Source organism: Mesoplodon densirostris, chromosome 4 (genome assembly GCF_025265405.1).
Source record: "Mesoplodon densirostris isolate mMesDen1 chromosome 4, mMesDen1 primary haplotype, whole genome shotgun sequence".
Lineage (NCBI taxonomy): Eukaryota > Metazoa > Chordata > Mammalia > Artiodactyla > Ziphiidae > Mesoplodon > Mesoplodon densirostris.
The window spans coordinates 172,268,148-172,289,156 of record NC_082664.1 but is presented as its reverse complement, the minus strand read 5'-3'; the positions used below and the strand labels follow the sequence as shown (position 1 = coordinate 172,289,156).

The window sequence follows — 21,009 nt, the reverse complement described above, 5'->3', positions numbered from 1 at the left end:
CCCACCCACCACCATGCCAGCTACCACCCGCTGGCACATTACTGGTATTCAAAATTAGTTGTTTGCTTAGAAGGTAATCAGAAAAAAAAAAGATAATATGGAAGTCAAGATTAATGACATTTGGGCTTCCCTGGTGGCACAGTGGTTGAGAGTCCGCCTGCCGATGCAGGGGACACGGGTTCGTGCCCTGGTCAGGGAAGATCCCACATACCACGGAGCAGCTGGGCCCGCGAGCCATGGCCGCTGAGCCTGCGCGTCTGGAGCCTGTGCCCCGCAATGGGAGAGGCCACAACAGTGAGAGGCCCGCGTATCGGAAAAAAAAAAAAAAAAAAAAAAAAAAAGATTAATGACATTTTAGGGACAGAAGATCATCTTTCTTCATGAGTTAGAAACATTGTTTTGATAGAAATATATTTGATGGCTTAAAGGAGAGACTCAAGGAGGCATTAAACCCAGAAGGATCAGCCCAAGTTTCAGAAGAGGGATGTTTGTGGAAATTGGGAGAAATGAAAGAATGTGATGAGTCTTTGATTGACAAGAAAAGGAGAAAGAGGATATGATAAGGAATCTGGTGGATCATATGACAGTTAATAACCATAATTGTACTCCTGTTATTACAAACCTTGGCTGTTGATTCCAAATTTAGATTATATTTATTAAATGTTGGGTGTTTTTTTAACATGTTTTAAGTGCTTAAACTGGGAAATAAATTTAAGGATCAAAATTTTTAAATTTCTATTGTAAATAAAACATTTCTTAATTTTATAGATTTTTAGCTATAAATATATATACAAATTCAAAAAAAGAAATATTTATAATGAATTATGTCTAGTCACAATGTTCGATTATCTTTGTAATTATTTAATTTACATTTTCCTACTTAGGAAGTTATCTCCTTTTCTATTACCACTCATTTTCACCTCTATCTACTGTTTAGCAGTCCAGTGTTTGCACCTGTCAATGAAGTAGCCACATAAAGACCAGCACATGTATTCCAGAGAAAATGGAACGCCAGCAGCTGGCAAAACAAAATGACAGTTTAATGTGGACAGAGCCAGGATTGAATATAACGTGCTGTAGCGGGAGTTGAAAGTTCAACTCAAACTGGAGAGCAAACACTCTAGTCTACATGTGGTGCTTTTTTTTTAATGAAAAGAGAAGCTATCTTTGTCATTGTCAGAGTATTGTCTTTGGGAGAGATTGAATAATTATTTGCTTTACAGAAGATATGGTTTAGCATGGTTTTATCTCTAGTTATTACAGAGTTGATCATTATATGAGAGTCAGGAAAAAGGAGCCTTGAAAATTGGAACTAATTTTTACTGTATGCAAATTTAAACACAGAATCTCTTTTTTTCTTTTTTAAGTTTTTAGTTTTATTTTATTTATTTATTATTTTTGGCCGCGTTGGGTCTTCGTTGCTGTGTGCAGGCTTTCTCTAGTTGTGACGAGCGGAGGCTACTCTTCGTTGCGATGCGTGGGCTTCTCATTGTGGTGGCTTCTCTTGTTGCGGAGCACGGGCTCTAGTCTTCCGTAGTTGTGGCACGCAGGCTCAATATTTGTGGCTCGTGGGTTCAGTAACTGTGGCTCGCAGGCTCTAGAACACAGGCTCAGTAGTTTTGGTACATGGGCTTAGTTGCTCCACGACATGCAGAATCTTCCCGGACCAGTGATCGAACCCGTGTCCCCTGCATTGGCAGGCAGATTCTTAACCACTGCGCCACCAGGGAAGTCCCAGAATCTTTTTTTTTTTTAATAAACTTTAAATTACTGATATGACTTCAGATAGAGTGAAATAAATAAATATAAATGTCTTCCTAAGTGGAAACGTATTTTGTTTTGCCAGTTTGTTTTCCTAACTTCCTGTGGATTCGTTTTTAAAATTTGGTTTAGTTTATTCCCATTAACATATGGGCAAGTGCCCTCCAAAGCTTGGGGCTCTTACTCCCATGATTTCCTTGGTCTACTGTTAACCAAGTGGCAGTGAATTCACTGTGTACTCCTCACGTCCTGGTCAGAGAGGCAGTTCAAGCGGATTGTGCTCTTTGAGAGCAAACAGGTAGAGGGAGCCCCAAAAGTGCATGCCTCCCATGACTTGGGTGACCCCCACGTATTCGAAGCCAAGGGAGGCTAATGATAACCAAGATTCCCGCTGTTTTGTTAAATAGGTGTTACTAGGCCTCAGGCTTTGTTTTTGGCTAACTTCCTGTCATATGGGCCTTGGGGAGACTGAGTCACTGTGCTGGTGGTTGTAGGTGGTAGGTTTCTCTAGGAAGGTGTGCAGACAACCAAGGGAACAATAATCTGGGTAGTTCTAGGACCACCAGAAAGCTCCTCAGGACTGAGGGGACTGATGGAGTAGGAGTTAGTTTAGTGAACTAAGGTAAGAGCAATGGGTTAGGGTCCAAGTTCAGGATTAAGTCCGTGCTGAAAATTCTCCTATCAGCCAGGGGCTAATCAGGAATTATCAGCAGGGAGTTCGTAGATCACCATATAGAAGTTTACATATATTGACGTCATAATGAAGGCAACCACAGTAAGAGCTAAACATTTGCAAATAAAAAATCAGGCATGCGAGGGAAGAGAGAAGGTGGAAGGTAATTTGAATGCTCTGAATTCTTAATCTTTATTTGTGGGGAGTCCAAACAATAAAGGCTACTGTTCATTTATAATGATAATGACGAGAGAAACTAAAACAAAACCAAACCCTTGGGTTCTGGGAAGTGAGAGTTTTATGTTCACGTATACTATCTGCAGTTTATTTTTAAAATATGTGTGTGCATTCTCTATCACTAAAAATCTAAAGTGACAGGGATGGTGAAATCAATAGGTTAGTGTATAGAAGTAAATGGTAATATGTGTGACGTGCCTGACCCATAGTAGGCACTCAAAAACTTATAACTTTTATGGCTGTTAGTTACAAATTTTGTTACGTGGCAGCTAACGTCAGCTGGGTTCTCTCTGCCCCTTCAGATATAAGTAAAGTTGGCTCAAACCCACATTCTGTGCTTTGTGGCAGCCGAAAACGTGTCCACTTGTTTCTCCAGACGCCCATGGCATCTTCTGGTGGTTGTTGCTATGTCTGGGCTCCTTCTTACACTGAAACGAGTCCATTTCTGAGTCCCATTGCACTCTGTGTCATCCCAGCTCACACTTTGTTGAATCAGACACTGAATTCAACCCAATTCTGTGGTTGCTACTAAAACCACTCACTCACAGGACACCTTTAGTTGGACGAGGTTGAAGAAGGTGAGTAACAGGGACAGTCTGCATCACCAAGACGCCATTTCACATTGAATATTGGACATCACCCCTGGGCACTGGTCACTTGTGGCTTCACCACACACTAGCAGCTCCAGCCTTGGGGTCCTGCCTGGCCATTCTCTTCTTTTCTAGCTCTTCTCAGCCCTCACTTCTGATTGCTCCAGGGAGCTCTGGGTTCCTTTTACTTTATTCTGAAGACCTGGCTCCAGACCCTGCGTGGCAGAGCCCACCCCATCAAGATGGACAACAGATCAAAAGCTTTTGGGTCACAGAACCCACTAGAGAAGGTAGTGGTGGTAATAAGAAGTACCTTTTGCTGTCTATGTTCTGTAGAGGAATATAAGAATAGCTAATCAAGCAGGTTTTTATATTCAGTATATTTTCTCACGCCATCTGCTCTCTGCATCATTCAAGAGGAATAGTAGTGAAAATTCGTCTTAATTATCATTTAAAATAAAAGTTTATTTATTTATTATTAAATAAATGAGCAAACAAATGCATTAAAATCTAAAAAACAAAAAAGTGCAGTATGTGATTTACTTAACCATTTTGAAACGCAGTGTTTTTATACCTATAACTGGGATTCATTAGATTTAATCCAAAAGATAGTTGAGAAAAATAAAAGTTTTTTTTTAAGCTTGTGACTTCACTGGGTAATAACTGCCCACTTCATTTAAAAAAAAAGTGTAATGGTAAAATTTGACCCATATATAATTACAAAGTAATGCATTTAAAAAACAAAGAGTAGGGCTTCCCTGGTGGCGCAGTGGTTGGGAGTCCGCCTGCCGATGCAGGGGACGTGGGTTCGTGCCCGGTCCGGGAGGATCCCACGTGCCGTGGAGCGGCTGGGCCCGTGAGCCATGGCCGCTGGGCCTGTGCGTCCGGAGCCTGTGCTCCACAGCGGGAGAGGCCGCAGCAGTGAGAGGCCCGCGTACCGCAAAAAAAAAAAAAAACAGTAGTGGGAAGGTTGGTTTTAATGGGATGTACTTGTCCAATTGCAAATGCAGTGTATAAACACTGAGTCTTGTAAATTAAATGAGGCAGTCAAGACCCCTATGGGACTAGGGTTGGCATATTTTTAGTCTCATTTGCCTTTCTCTAAGCTGCAGAAAAACCACATCTTTATGCATTGACTAGAAATGTTATACTTGCCCTGGTTTATTTTCTTTCCAGGTTAAACATGGAATACCTGCTGCAATGCGTGGAGAAAAAGCGAGACTATCAGTGGCTAAGGTATAATAATGACTAATATGACCCTTACTATTAACTTAAATATTGTTTATATTGATGCTGACTGTCCTTCGAGAGGAGCAATGACTTTGAAAGCTACACCAAGAATCAGTCTAATGAAGAGACAGAGGACCTGATTGCCTCTCTACTATGATTCTGGGGTACATCCCACCACACCCAAAGAAATCTCATTCATGACATGCCTACAATTCCACTGTTACAGATTCATTCCTTTGCCAAAACTTTGTCCCCTTGTAAAGTAGAAACAATACTGAGAAATGGCATACAGTTCTAATGTGATTGAGTTGGTCAGATCCTTTCCTGAGAACAGTTTTGATAGAAAGAGGAAATAGAGTAACTGGGGGCAGCTGCTGCTATGTTGAAGAGATTTAGAAAAAGTGATACCTGGTAGGGGGGAGGGGTGATGAAGATAAATTTTGGTTACTTGGTAATATTGTCTCACACTGGCTGCTTTGAAGTGAATCATTTACAGGAAATGGAGGCATGGGATCTTAAATTCTTCCAGTTTATGGGAATTTGCAAGTAAATGTAACTCATTGTTCTGTCAAATTTTTGATGATAGTTAGAATATGCATGCTATTTACTAGAAATAAACTTTCAGATTCACGGGGAAACGGTATAATTAACTTTGTGATGTATTTTCTATTGAAAGATTGAAGAAGAGAAACGTGGTTTGGAAGAGCAAATAGAAATGTTAAAGGCTAAGTTAGAGAAAGAGAAAAAGAAGTCGGAGAGGTACTGGTAATAGTAATTCATAATTGTTCATTTGCAGCTAATACGATATTTAACCACCTATAAATTTATTACAGGGTTAAGAAGGAATCAGATCAGATCAACAAAAACTGGGAAAAGAAATTCTTAATTCTCAGGAACAGGTATAGTGTGGTGATATATACAAATTCTATTTGTAAAAATGCGACTAATCGTCTTTTAAGGAAATTGGGAGCCTTGCATTTTTCTGTATATATTAACTAATATGAAATGCCCTCACATACCTCTTTCAAGAGATGCAAAATAACTGACCTAAAAAAGAAGAGTAGTCAAAGTCAAAAAAAAAACAACAAAAAAAGAGTAGTCAAAGTCACTTCAAAGAAAAACTAATTCAAAACTCTGTTTTATTCCTGATCTCAGTGTTTCAAATTTAAATCATAGACAGGATGGACAGACTCTTTTTTTTTTTTTAGATTTTTTTTTTATTAGTTTCTGCTTTATAACAAAGTGAATCAGTCATACATATACTTCTGTTCCCACATCCCTTCCCTCTTGCGTCTCCCTCCCTCCCACCCTCCCTATCCCACCCCTCCAGGCGGTCACAAAGCACCAAGCTGATCTCCCTGTGCTATGCGGCTGCTTCCCACTATCTATCTACCTTACGTTTGGAACTGTATATATGTCCATGCCTCTCTTTCGCTTTGTCACAGCTTACCCTTCCCCCTCCCCATATCCTTAAGTCTATTCTCACGTAGGTCTGTGTCTTTATTCCTGTTTTACGCCTAGGTTCTTCATGACATTTTTTTTTCTTAAATTCCATATATATGTGTCAGCATACGGTATTTGTCTTTTTCTATCTGACTTACTTCACTCTGTATGACAGACTCTAGGTCTATCCACCTCATTACAAATAGCTCAGTTTTGTTCCTTTTTATGGCTGAGTAATATTCCATTGTATATATGCGCCACATCTTCTTTATCCATTCATCCGATGATGGACACTTAGGTTGTTTCCATCTCCGGGCTATTGTGAATAGAGCTGCAATGAACATTTTGGTACATGTCTCTTTTTGAATTATGGTTTTCTCAGGGTATATGCCTAATAGTGGAATTGCTGGGTCATATGGTAGTTCTATTTTTAGTTTTTTAAGGAACCTCCATACTGTTCTCCATAGTGGCTGTACCAATTCACATTCCCACCAGCAGTGCAAGAGTGTTCCCTTTTCTCCACACCCTCTCCAGCATTTATTGTTTCTAGATTTCTTGATGATGGCCATTCTGACTGGTGTGAGATGATATCTCATTGTAGTTTTGATTTGCATTTCTCTAATGAGTAAAGATGTTGAGCATCCTTTAATGTGTTTGTTGGCAGTCTGTATATCTTCTTTGGAGAAATGCCTATTTAAGTCTTCTGCCCATTTTTGGATTGGGTTGTTTGTTTTTTTGCTATTGAGCTGCATGAGCTGCTTATAAATTTTGGAGATTAATCCTTTGTCAGTTGCTTCATTTGCAAATATTTTCTCCCATTCTGAGGGTTGTCTTTTGGTCTTGTTTATGGTTTCCTTTGCTGTGCAAAAGCTTTGAAGTTTCATTAGGTCCCATTTGTTAATCTTTGTTTTTATTTCCATTTCTCTAGGAGGTGGGTCCAAAAGGATCTTGCTGTGATTTATGTCATAGAGTGTTCTGCCTATGTTTTCCTCTAAGAGTTTGATAGTTTCTGGCCTTACATTTAGGTCTTTAATCCATTTTGAGCTTATTTTTGTGTATGGTGTTAGGGAATGATCTAACCTCATACTTTTACATGTCCCTGTCCAGTTTTCCCAGCACCACTTATTGAAGAGGCTGTCCTTTCTCCACTGTACATTCCTGCCTCCTTTATCAAAGATAAGGTGACCATATGTGCGTGGGTTTATCTCTGGGCTTTCTATCCTGTTCCATTGATCTATCTTTCTGTTTTTGTGCCAGTACCACACTGTCTTGATTACTGTAGCTTTGTAGTATAGTCTGAAGTCAGGGAGCCTGATTCCTCCAGCTCCGTTTCTCGTTCTCAAGATTGCTTTGGCTATTCGGGGTCTTTTGTTTTTCCAAACAAATTTTGAAATTTTTTGTTCTAGTTCTGTGAAAAATGCCAGTGGTAGTTTGATAGGGATTGCATTGAATCTGTAGATTGCTTTGGGTAGTAGATTCATTTTCACAATATTGATTCTTCCAATCCAGGAACATGGTATATCACTCCATCTATTTGTATCATCTTTAATTTCTTTCATCAGTGTCTTATAATTTTCTGCATACAGGTCTTTTGTCTCCTTAGGTAGGTTTATTCCTAGATATTTTATTCTTTTTGTTGCAATGGTAAATGGGAGTGTTTCCTTGATTTCACTTTCAGATTTTTCATCATTAGTGTACAGGAATGCCAGAGATTTCTGTGCATTAATTTTGTATCCTGCTACTTTACCAAATTCATTGATTAGCTCTAGTAGTTTTCTGGTAGCATCTTTAGGATTCTCTATGTATAGTATCATGTCATCTGCAAAGAGTGACAGCTTTACTTCTTCTTTTCCAATTTGGATTCCTTTTATTTCCTTTTCTTCTCTGATTGCTGTGGCTAAAACTTCCAAAACTAAGTTGAATAAGAGTGGTGAGAGTGGGCAGCCTTTTCTTGTTCCTGATCTTAGTGGAAATGGTTTCAGTTTTTCACCATTGAGGACGATGTTGGCTGTGGGTTTTTCATATATGGCCTTTATTATGTTGAGGAAAGTTCCCTCTATGCCTACTTTCTGCAGGGTTTTTATCATAAATGGGTGTTGAATTTTGTCAAAAGCTTTCTCTGCATCTATGGAGATTATCATATGGTTTTTCCCCTTCAATTTGTTAATATGGTGTGTCACATTGATTGATTTGCATATATTGAAGAATCCTTGCATTCCTGGAATAAACCCCACTTGATCATGGTGTATGATCCTTTAAATGTGCTGTTGGATTCTGTTTGCTAGTATTTTGTTGAGGATTTTTGCATCTATGTTCATCAGTGATATTGGCCTGTAGTTTTCTTTCTTTGTGTCATCCTTGCCTGGTTTTGGTATCAAGGTGATGGTGGCCTTGTAGAATGAGTTTGGGAGTGTTCCTTCCTCTGAAATTGTTTGGAAGAGTTTGAGAAGGATGGGTGTTAGCTCTTCTCTAAATACTTGACAGAATTCACCTGTGAAGCCATCTGGTCCTGGGCTTTTGTTTGTTGGAAGATTTTTAATCACAGTTTCAATTTCAGTGCTTGTGATTGGTCTATTCATACTTTCTATTTCTTCCTGATTCAGCCTTGGCAGGTTGTGCATTTCTAAGAATTTGTCCATTTCTTCCAGGTTGTCCATTTTATTGGCATAGAGTTTCTTGTAGTAATGTCTCATGATCTTTTGTATTTCTGCAGTGTCAGTTGTTACTTCTCCTTTTTCATTTCTAATTCTATTGATTTGAGTCTTCTCCCTTTTTTTCTTGATGAGTCTGGCTAATGGTTTATCAATTTTGTTTGTCTTCTCAAAGAACCAGCTTTTAGTTTTATTGATCTTTGCTATCGTTTCCTTCATTTCTTTGTCATTTATTTCTGATCTGATCTTTATGATTTCTTTCCTTCTGCTAACTTTGGGGGTTTTTTGTTCTTCTTTCTCTAATTGCTTTAGGTGCAGGGTCAGGTTGTTTACTCGAGATGTTTCCTGTTTCTTAAGGTGGGATTGTATTGCTATAAACTTCCCCCTTAGAACTGCTTTTGCTGCATCCCATAGGTTTTGGGTCGTCGTGTCTCCATTGTCATTTGTTTCTAGGTATTTTTTTATTTCCTCTTTGATTTCTTCAGTGATCACTTCGTTATTATTTTTTTTTTTTCTTTTTGCGGTATGCGGGCCTCCCACCGTTGTGGCCTCTCCTGTTGCGGAGCACAGGCTCCGGACGCGCAGGCCCAGCGGCCATGGCTGACGGGCCCAGCCGCTCCGCGGCACATGGGATCCTCCCAGATCGGGGCACGAATCCGCATCCCCTGCATCGGCAGGCGGACTCTCAACCACTGCGCCACCAGGGAGGCCCATCACTTCGTTATTGATTAGTGTATTGTTTAGCCTCCATGTGTTTGTATTTTTTTTTTTTTTTTGCGGTATGCGGGCCTCTCACTGTTGTGGCCTCCCCCGTCGCGGAGCACAGGCTCCGGACGCGCAGGCTCCGGACGCGCAGGCTCAGCGGCCATGGCTCACGGGCCCAGCCGCTCCGCGGCATATGGGATCCTCCCAGACCGGGGCACGAACCCGTATCCCCTGCATCGGCAGGCGGACTCTCAATCACTTGCGCCACCAGGGAGGCCCCAAGGGTTCATATCTTTTTTTTTTTTTTTTTTCTTTTTTTTTTTTTTTTTGCGGTATGCGGGCCTCTCACTGTTGTGGCCTCCCCCGTTGCGGAGCGCAGGCTCCGGACGCACAGGCTCAGCGGCCATGGCTCACGGGCCCAGCCGCTCCGCAGCATATGGGATCCTCCCAGACCGGGGCACGAACCCGTATCCCCTGCATCGGCAGGCGGACTCTCAACCACTTGCGCCACCAGGGAGGCCCCATGTGTTTGTATTTTTTACAGATCTTTTCCTGTAATTGATGTCTAGTCGCATAGCATTGTGGTCGGAAAAGATACTTGGTACAATTTCAATTTTCTTAAATTTACCAAGGCTTGATTTGTGACCCAAGATATGATCTATCCTGGAGAATGTTCCATGAGCACTTGAGAATAATGTGTATTCTGTTGTTTTTGGATGGAATGTCCTATAAATATCAATTAAGTCCATCTTGTTTAATGTATCATTTAAAGCTTGTGTTTCCTTATTTATTTTCATTTTGGATGATCTGTCCATTGGTGAAAGTGGGGTGTTAAAGTCCCCTACTATGAGTGTGTTACTGTCGATTTCCCCTTTTATGGTGTTAGTATTTGCCTTATGTATTGAGGTGCTCCTATGTTGGGTGCATAAATATTTACAATTGTTATATCTTCTTCTTGGATTGATCCCTTGATCATTATGTAGTGTCCTTCTTTGTCTCTTGTAATAGTCTTTGTTTTAAAGTCTATTTTGTCTGATATGAGAATTGTTACTGCAGCTTTCTTTTGATTTCCATTTGCATGGAATATCTTTTTCCATCCCCTTACTTTCAATCTGTATGTGTCTCTAGGTCTGAAGTAGGTCTCTTGTAGACAGCATATATATGGGTCTTGTTTTTGTATCCATTCAGCCAATCTGTGTCTTTTGGTTGGGAGCATTTAGTCCATTTACATTTAAGGTAATTATTGATATGTATGTTCCTATTCCCATTTCCTTAATTGTTTTGTGTTCGTTATTGTAGGTCTTTTCCTTCTGTTGTGTTTCTTACCTAGAGAAGTTCCTTTAGCATTTGTTGTAAAGCTGGTTTGGTGGTGCTGAACTCTCTCAGCTTTTGCTTGTCTGTAAAGGTTTTAATTTCTCCATCCAATCTGAATGAGATCCTTGCTGGGTAGAGTAATCTTGGTTGCAGGTTTCTCTCCTTCATCACTTTAAATATGTCCTGCCAGTCCCTTCTGGCTTGTAGAGTTTCTGCTGAGAGATCAGCTATTAACCTGATGGGGATTCCCTTGTGTGTTATTTGTTGTTTCTCCCTTGCTGCTTTTAATATGATTTCTTTGTGTTTAATTTTTGACAGTTTGATTAATATGTGTCTTGGCGTATTTCTCCTTGGATTTATTCTGTATGGGACTCTCTGTGCCTCCTGGACTTGATTAACTATTTCCTTTCCCATATTAGGGAAGTTTTCAACTATAATCTCTTCAAATATTTTCTCAGTCCCTTTCTTTTTCTCTTCTTCTTCTGGAACCCCTATAATTCAAATGTTGGTGCGTTTAATGTTGCCCCAGAGGTCTCTGAGACTGTCCTCTGTTCTTTTCATTCTTTTTTCTTTATTTTGCTCTGCAGCAGTTATTTCCACTATTTTATCTTCCACCTCACTTATCCGTTCTTCTGCTTCAGTTATTCTGCTATTGATCCCATCTAGAGTATTTTTCATTTCATTTATTGTGTTTTTAATCGACGCTTGATTCATCTTTAGTTCTTCTAGGTCCTTGTTAACTGTTTCTTGCATTTTGTCTATTCTATTTCCAAGATTTTGGATCTTGGAAATAGAATCTTCGATTATCTTTACTATCATTATTCTGAATTCTTTTTCAGGTAGACTGCCTATTACCTCTTCATTTGTTAGGTCTGGTAGGTTTTTATCTTGCTCCTTCACCTGCTGTGTGTTTTTCTGTCTTCTCATTTTGCTTATGTTACTGTGTTTGGGGTCTCCTTTTTGCAGGCTGCAGATCCGTAGTTCCCGTTGTTTTTGGTGTCGGACAGACTCTGTTGATACCTGGTTTAATCGGGCCTTCACAGTCATCTTCCTCCGTAGGGCTATTAAAACATTTCCGTTCATTTGCTCATGATAATATTTATCTTCAGATATAGAGACCTGAATGAGTGAGGGAGCACACCATGTGATTATCTGGAAGAGACTTCCAGGTGAAGGAACAACACTTGCAAAGGTCCTGGGGTGGGGGTTTGCTTGTGTGTTCAAGGACAGTGAGGAAGCCAGGTGGCTGGAGAGACATGAGCAGGGCCGAGTGGTATAAGAGCTCAGTGAGGTAGAACATTTTGGGTTTTGCTCTGAGATGGGAAATCACTAGAAGCTTTTTTTTTTTTTTTTTTTTTTTTTTTGCGGTACGCGGGCCTCTCACTGTTGTGGCCTCTCCCACTGCGGAGCACAGGCTCCGGACGCGAAGGCTCAGCAGACGTGGCTCACGGGCCCAGCCGCTCCACGGCATGTGGGATCCTCCCGGACCGGGGCACGAACCCGCGTCCCCTGCATCGGCAGGCGGACTCCCAACCACTGCGCCACCAGGGAAGCCCCAGAAGCTTTGTTTTTAATTGATAAGAAAAATTTCTCTTTTACATGCCTACTGGGTCATTACCACACCTAATAAAGTTAGCAGTATAAATCCTTTACTACTACTTATTGACCCAATCATATTCAAATTCCTTGATTATCTCAAGGGAATCTTCTACAGTTGTTTGATTAAATCGGGATTCACGGTAGGTGGACCACTGCATTTGGGTGTTATATCCTTTAAATCTTTTTATTTTTTTTCTATGATGGTCCCACTTACGTCCCTGTTTTTTCCAGCCCACTGATTTGCTAGAGAAATATGCTCATTTGTTATGTAGAATGTCCCCCATTCTGGATTTGACTAAGTGTTTATGTGCACATGTGTATGTATGTGTGGTGTCATCTAACATGTTCTTCTATCTCTATATCTTACAAACTGATCTTTAAATCCAGAGAGTTGATTAGACTCAGGTTCAATATTTTAGGCAAGACTATTTCACTCGAACTACTATGCAATTCCTATGCATCGCATCATAGGGCACATAGTGTCCGGCTATATTATTTTAATCAAGTGTTATCAGGCTAATTCATGTATTTTAAGGTCCATCACTGACCTTTCTCCAAATAATTTTAACATCCATCAATGATCACAAACCATGATCCAAGATTTCATTAGGGTTGCAAATTGGTGATACCTTAATTTTATCTTTCCTTCTGCATTTCTTAGCTAAATTCTATTAAAGAAAAAGTTTTCCCCACTGCTTACCCTGAAATATAGTTTCAGACAAGATAAGGCAAGGTAAATGCTTGATCCAATATTTACCAGTATTCAGAATAATGAGTTGGTACCCTAAAACCTCACTGGAGAGTCTTGAACTGAGGAAAGACCCAATGATCTGATGTCTTAAAAGAATTATGACTTGTGTTGATAAAAGGCCATAGGGAAGCCAAAGGAAAAGCAGGGAGAAAAGTTAAGAGCTCCAGAAAGAATAAACCCCTCTTAGGCAAAACATGATGGTGATTTGACTGAGATGGGAGACCTGGAGCTGTTGAGAAATAATTAAATTGGGGATATATTTTGAAAGTAGGATGTATTGAAAGATTGGAAATAAGGTGGGAAAGAAAGAAGTCAAAGATGACTGCAAGGATTTTACCTAAACAACGGGAAAGATGGAGTTGCCTTCAACTGAAGCAAGCAAGCACACTTTGGTGGGAAATCAATTTTGATTTAAGGTGCCTTTAGTCACTTAAGGGTAGAGGTCTAGTGGCAGTGATGAGTATATGAGTCTGGAGTTCAGAAGAAAGTTTAGGCTGGGGGCATAAATTTGGGATGCATTAGTATAGATGGTATTTAAAGCCATGGGCTTAAATGAGATCAGCTAAGAATGAGTGTTGGAGAAAAAATAGAGAGATACAAGGATTGAGTTCTAATACTTGGTAATAACTGACTTTCAGATGCTTTTTTTGGATCTGATGTTTTCCTTCTAAAGGACATCCCTCTTTTGTGAACTCTTTTCATCTTTTGCTTTCTTGTTGGCTTGTGAAATTTATTTGTGTATTCTTATTTTTAATTCCTTATCAATTTTAGATGTTACAAATACCTTTTCCTAGTCTATGAACTTTGTGTATGCTGACCTTTATTGTACAGAAATTCTTAATTTTTATCCATCAATATTTTTGCCTTAGGTGTGTTTAGAAAGTCTTTCTCCATCTCCACTAAAATATTCTCCCACGTTTTTAGACAAGCCTTCTTGATTTACCTCTCATATTTAGGTCTTTACTCCAGTCCTTTCCGGATTGGGTTGTGGTGCCACTTTGGTCACATACTATGTTCTAGTACATTCCCGAATCTGTTTCAGTGTTCCTATTCTATTCCATTTATTTTTCCTTTCCAAACTGTTTTTATACTATGATTTTTGTGGTATATGTTAATATCTAGTATGGCTACTCCCTCCTATTTGCTTTTCAGGACTGGAAAATACGTAATTTTAAAAATCAAAGAGTGATAAGTTCATACTAATATTTTTAAATTTTTACTTTTATCTCCTTGCTCTTACACTGAGCATTCTAGTTTCTAATCACAAGAACATAATACCGATTTGCTCTTTCCTATAATTTATGTTCATTTTAATTCCACTGCTTCTTTTATTTCAGCTTTCACGTCCTTAAGAATGAGATGTTTACTAGACACGCATTGTTCCGTCAGTTTGCAGTGCTGGCTGACACATCCTTCAATTATGTTGTAAGTACACACTGGCTAGACGCTCTTTGTCTCTTTGATGATACCTGTTACGTTTCTTTCTGAAGTTAACATTTTTTGAACCCCTGACATTAGAGGCTCTGGAGATAGTACATGAGTCACTCTGCTGAATGCTGATGGCATAAGACAGAGTGTCTGAACCCAAAGAGCTCAATCCAGTGTGAGACATAGATGTGTAAACAAATTGTTACCACACAGTATGGTTGAGCTATAATGGAGGCAAGTGAACATTTCAGAGGAGGGTGACTCATTTCCCCAGGAGGCATTTATCAACCTGACCATTTGTGTGCGTGGATGGAATGTAGGAACTATCACAGCTCAAGATCCAAGTATCCAGTCACTTCCAAATGGAAAAAGGAGGTAAAAGAATCTGTTCCTAGTACCAAGCCATTCGTTTTCACACTAGAAGTCACCTGTAGATAAAGCCCAATTCTAAAATAGACTTTTTTTGGAAATTGAAGTATAGTTGATTTACAATGTTGTGTTAGTTTCTGGTGTACAGCAAAGTGATTCAGTTATATATATATATACACACACATATATATACACACATATGTATACACATACACACACATATATATACATAACTGAATATATGTATGTTCTTTTTCAGATTCTTTGCCATTATAGGTTTTTACAAGATAATGAATATAGTTCCCTGTGCTATACAGTAGGTCCTTGTTGTTTATCTATTTTATATATACTAGTGTGTATCTGTTTAGTCCCAAACTCCTAATTTATCCCTTTCCTTTTCCCCCTTTGGTAACCATAAATTTGTTTTCTATGTCTGTGAGCCTATATCTGTTTTGTAAATATGTTCATTTGTATTATTTTTTTAGATTCCACATATAAGTGATATCATATGATATAAAATAGACTATTTTTAAAACTGTTTACTTAATGTTTTCACTTGGGAGTTGTAATTTTAAAGGCAAATGATGACCAGTGTAGAAAGATAATCAATAAATTGCACCCAATCAGTAGCTTAACATACTATAAATGCTACTGAGAAACTGCTACACAGCTAAGTGTTCTGAGGACAAATCAGGTTTGTGGAAAAAGTCACAAGAAATAGAAATTTTGGTTTCCTACTTCAAGAGGCTTACAATCTAAAATCACTTTCTTTTTAAAATTTTTCCCACAATTTTCACTTTAAGACAGTTTTCTAACTCCAAGTTGCTGCAAGCGATCAAAGAACTTAAGAACATTGGCAAGATAATATTATTTCTAATTTTTAACTAAATTTACATAGCAATAAGAACCTTGCTGAGGATCTTAATAATTGACTCCCCTGAAATGTTCCAAAACTGGTCTACATAGATGGGAATATATTAAGTCTCTTTCTTCTCCTTTTGGTTTTTTCTCTTCTCAACTGAAGGTTACAACTTTAATTGGAGTACTCCTCATTTTAGATATTTAATCAGCTGGACAAATAAAATATTGGAGGACCCAGGAGAATGCTGTGCTACTCAAAAAGCAGGCTTTTTAAGGATTATCTGGTAAAATTTTCTGGTCCAAATTTGAATTGTCCAGGCTTTACGACACAGACTTCTAACATCTCAAAATCATTCCAGTCCAAGCATAGTAATAGATCCAGTTTTTTCTTGAGAGAAATCTTGGCCCTGCCTCAGCTGTTCATGCAATCTGTCTTCCTATGGAGGAGAGATGGACTCTATCTAGTCGAGAATCCATCTGTGTGCCACTACTTATTTGGGATTCAGGCTCATGAATCCTTATCTATATAGCTACACAGTATATATGCACTCAAGACACTCATCAAAGTGGACAGCGAATATTTAAGAAAAATAGACAGAGGGAAGGGGAGAGAGTGATGAGTGAATGAGTGAATGAACTTTGGGTAAACCAACATTTTCCCTTGGCTCCCTATACTCTAGTCACTTGTCCATTCACAGATATTTGAGTACAAATATGTACCAAGAAGCATGCTTGGGTTGCAAATGTCATCTCCCAGTTTGTGGACAAGGTTTTGGTGTCTTTTCATAAATAAATGTTCTTAATCTCAATGTTAGTTTAATAATATTTTCCTTTTTGCCTTTATATTTTTTTCTGTATTTAAGAAAACCTTTAATCAAAAATATATTCTTCTCTAATGTATGCAAATGTCAAATCACTATGTCGTACACCTGAAACTAACATAATTTTGTCAACTATATTTCAATAATTTAAAAAAACCTAAAAAACAAAAAATATTTTCTTCTCTATAAACTTAAAATTTTTTTCTTGTTTTGCCTTTCATATTTAGAGGTTTAATCCACCTAGATTTGATATTAGTGTACAGAACGGTAGATATCTGATTTCATTTTCTTTTAATATAGATAATCAGCAGATCTAGCACCATTTATTAAAAATTCCATCTTCTCCCCTGATACATAATTCCACCCATTATATATTATAGTAAGGGCTCATATATATATGAGCCTGTTTCTGTCTATTCTGTCCTACTGTTCTATTTGTCTGTTCTCGCATCAATGTGACACTGGTTTAATATCTATACCTTTATTATAAATCTTTTTCTGATAAAACAAATACTCCTGCCCTGATGTTCTTCAAGAATGCCTTGGCTTTATTGGATCTTTACATTTCCATATAAACTTTAGAATCAGATTGTCAATATTCACAGTATAAAAAAAACCCATAAGAAACAAATTAAAAATTCTATTGGGATTTTGATTAGAAGTGCATTAAATCTATAGATCAGTTTCCGCACAGTTGGCACCTTTTAGGTGCTGAATCGTCTCATCCATAAACAAGTCATAGCTTTTGTTGACAATATTATGTTAGTTTGCATTTTATCTCCGCCGATTCTTTTCCAGAGACTTTTCTCAGTAGTTTCTAGAGGTCGTATATTCTTATACTCTATTGTTGGGGACAGCAAGCTTAATGAAGTTTTCATCTAGATCTCATAATAGGTCATTTTTTAAAGAATATAGTTCTGATTTCAGGATACTGTTTCTTTAACTGACTCTACAGGTTTTTCATAGTCCCTGTTTTATTTACTCTTCTCTCTCATCCTTGACAGGGTGAGGTATGTTGAAACCCAGTGTTATCAACTGCATTCTCTTGTGTATTGCTCAAATCTCCCTTTTACATTTCAGCTGGAAGGCAGGTTGATATGCACAGCCCCTATTTCTGACCCCAACTTCAGCAGATTTTACCTTTTTCAGCCCTGTCAGAGAGGTGGTATTTTCTTCTACACCCACGGTATGAAACAATGGAGTACACTGGAACTTAAATTCTCAGCAGTCATGCATTGAACACTGGCTTCTTTTACCATCTTTATGAAAGACTTGAAGGCAGTAAGGAAAGAACCATGTGCATGTTTAAAAGAGTTTTCTAGACAGCGAAAGGACCATCGGAAGACTCTAAGACAGAAGTGTGCCTGGCATGTTTGAGAAACAACAAAACATCCAGTGTGGCTGGAGCAGAGTGAACAACGAGAGAGAACAGGAATAAATATGGTTAAAGGGATAATAGGACTTTGATTTTTTTTCTATTACTCTGAGTAAAATTGGGAGCCTTTCAGAGTTTTCAGCAGAGCAGTAAGACAATCTCACTAACATTTTAAAGGGACAACTCTGGCAGCTATGGAGGCCAGGGGCAGGGAAAGAAGCAGATTAGGAAGCTATTGAGGTGATGCTGGTAAGAGATGGTGTGACTTGGACCACCTTAGGAGAGCAGATGGGCAAAATGGGGCCGACACGTGCCTGGAGTACTATGTAGTACTCTGCGGTGCTAGATTTTATGTATATGCAGCAAAATGGATGGACCTTAAAAGCATAGTACTTAGTGAAATTACTTTGTACATAGTCCTTAGTGAAAGAAGTGGAACACACAAGATATGCTGTTTTTCACCCTGAATCTAAGACGTGCTCAACATCGGTTCAAGATTTTATAAGATTCTAAAAGAGAAAAAGTGCTGCCAATCTTACTGTGACGCTCCATCTATTGTCAGATGCATCCTGATTTCAGGGATGTTAAAATATCAGAAGGCTATGCCGTAGAATCAACAAAACAGGATATCACATAATACCATTAGCACAAATTAAAATACATGCACAAAATTACATATTTTTGCAAGAACGTATTCAAATAAAAAATAAATATTTAAATGGTTTATTTGGTGAGAGGAACAAAAACAGAGTGGGAGCAAGCTGTGGGGAAATAGAAAAATGCGTGCAAACACACTTACATGTATGTGTGTATACACACATACAAACCAACAAGAGAGAAGGCTTGAGTAGGGAGAACGTCACATAAATTTCCAGGGTGCATCCATGGACCTCAGACCTCTTTTTGATAATCATGCTTGGTGTACTTTTGGTCCTTTTCACTTGTGCGTTTTTAATGTCATGATTTACTTTGCAGTATATGATGTTGGTGGCAATTCTGCTTGTGTGCTACTGCTTCTGAACTCCTGGAAGAGATGCTTTTGTTTTTTCACTCTTCAGTTCCTGGGAACCAGGACCATCACTGTGTAGCTCCCAGGAGCTGGGTGGTGCTGGGGATGACCCGGTGGTACCTGACCAGTTACAAGCAGTAAATCCCATATGGCATAGGGATGATCAAAAGGAAGTAGAGTCAGAAGAGACATTAAGGAAAACATTTTTCTTGAATTTTCTCTCAAAGTAGCCTGAATTAGGAAGGGGTCTATTCCTTGGGTTTAAAGGAAAAGATTTCCCCAGCCATATTTGAGCAAATAAGTTAAGAGCATGATTTTCATATCTCAGTTAACTAAGGACTGAAAAACATTCTACATCCATTTGAGGTGGTCATTATTTCCCCTGGATAACACGGTACATACCGTTTGTGTCTTTCAGAAAGTTAATAAACCTTTATTTGTGCAATCCAAAGTGAAATCGGTAACAGCGTCGACATCTTCTGCAAATGTTTATCATGCATCTTCGGTAGGTAGATTATTTTTTCCCTATTTAACATTTAATCAGTCAGTATTATTCAGTCTCAGTAATGAAACGGTTTGGTTTACCTACAGATAGACAACAGGTATGTCGACCTAGACAGGGATCACATATCCCTCCCTCCTTCACCAAGAGGTAAGAATCCTTATTGTTGGAGAAATTGTTCATGCAGGATGGGTAATTAAGATTAATAATGCTTTTCTTTGTTGTCCTGAGATGTTTGGTTTCTGGGTGAATGCATGACTTTTTTCAGCCAATTTATTAAATTAATAGATATGATAAATAAAAGAATGTTAATATGTATTTCTGAATATTGATCTCTGCTAACTGAAAATGAATTGAGTCATACTTCAAAACCAGGAACTGTCTCAGTTGGAATCCTGTTTCTTTTTAATTAAACTGCCAACAAACCTGGAGCTCCTGTTAAATCCCTATTTTTCCAATTTAATGCTTAGAAGAAGAGGACAACTATTTATAGCGTCCTTTATCTCCCATCAGTCCTTCTGCGGCCTCAAATTGGACTCATTTGGAGGTGGAAGTACATTTTGTCCACACGTTTCTGTAAGTCTTTAGGAAACAACCATGCTTGCTTTTCTCTAATAAACAAGTTGGATTAATGAAATGCAACGTTATTTGTTTGAATTATTGATGGTAATCAAAGGGTGTCAGTAATTTCTGTTTTTCATGTCTGGGAATCTTTAAAAGTAGACTTTTATAATGAATCTTTATACAAGGAGGAAGTGTATGATATGAGTTTAAATCCTGGACCCTAATTTTTTTTTAACATCTTTATTGGAGTATAATTGCTTTACAATGGTGTGTTAGTTTCTGCTGTACAACAAAGTGAATCAGCTATATGTATACATATATCCCCATATCTCCTCCCTCTTGCGTCTCCCTCCCTCCCACCCTCCCTATCCCACCCCTCTAGGTGGTCACAAAGCACCAAGCAGGTCTCCCTGTGCTATGCGGCTGCTTCCCACTAGCTGTCTGTTTTACATTTGGTAGTGTATATATGTCAGCGCTACTCTCTCACTTCATCCCAGCTTACCCTTCCCCCTCCCCGTGTCCTCAAGTCCCTTTTCTATGTCTGCATCTTTATTCCTGCTGGACCCTAATTTTAAAATCAACTTTTTGAAAACTAGATTGAGAAAGGAACCTCTCTTCTGGGTCTCCATGCAGTGGAGAGGCTTCTTCTGTAGTGCTTAGGGGTATAGATAGTATCTTTTCCGGAGGTGCCTGCCTGGGTGCAGAGGAATCTTTCAGCAGTCACAGTGCTGGCTGCCTCCTGGACTGGCATTTAGGTGACAGTAACACCCAGCCTGGACTCTGTAGCAGCTGCTAGCCTAGGGCATGCAATTTAAAGATATCACCTTTTTTTTTTTTTGGCCACACCATGTGGCTTGGGGGACCTTAGTTCCCCAACCAGGGATCGAACCCGGGCCCCCTGCAGTGGAAGTGCGGAGTCCTAACCACTGGAGTGCCAGGGAAGTCCCCGAAGATATCAGCATTTAAATAAAGGACTAGCTCTGTTGAATTGTTGGAAATTCCAACCCATACAGTAAGTTATTTCTAAAATATTACAATGTATTAGGGGAAGAGAGACTCATGATTTATCATAAAAATATAAATTGTTAAATTTGGAACCTGTGTTCCACCTGACATTTTAATTAGA

The 21,009-nt window shown here is 38.8% G+C and overlaps 1 protein-coding gene across 1 annotated transcript in view; it reads left to right on the top strand.

The window, feature by feature from the left end:
- C4H10orf67 (chromosome 4 C10orf67 homolog) overlaps positions 1–21,009 on the top strand; it is a 97,366-nt gene that overhangs the window by 61,667 nt on the left and 14,690 nt on the right. The window contains exons 10-15 of the mRNA XM_060096157.1: positions 4,438–4,497; positions 5,168–5,250; positions 5,325–5,390; positions 14,292–14,379; positions 19,236–19,322; positions 19,409–19,469. Of these exons, the coding sequence (XP_059952140.1) occupies positions 4,438–4,497; positions 5,168–5,250; positions 5,325–5,390; positions 14,292–14,379; positions 19,236–19,322; positions 19,409–19,469 (445 nt within the window). The remainder of the gene's footprint in view (positions 1–4,437; positions 4,498–5,167; positions 5,251–5,324; positions 5,391–14,291; positions 14,380–19,235; positions 19,323–19,408; positions 19,470–21,009) is intronic.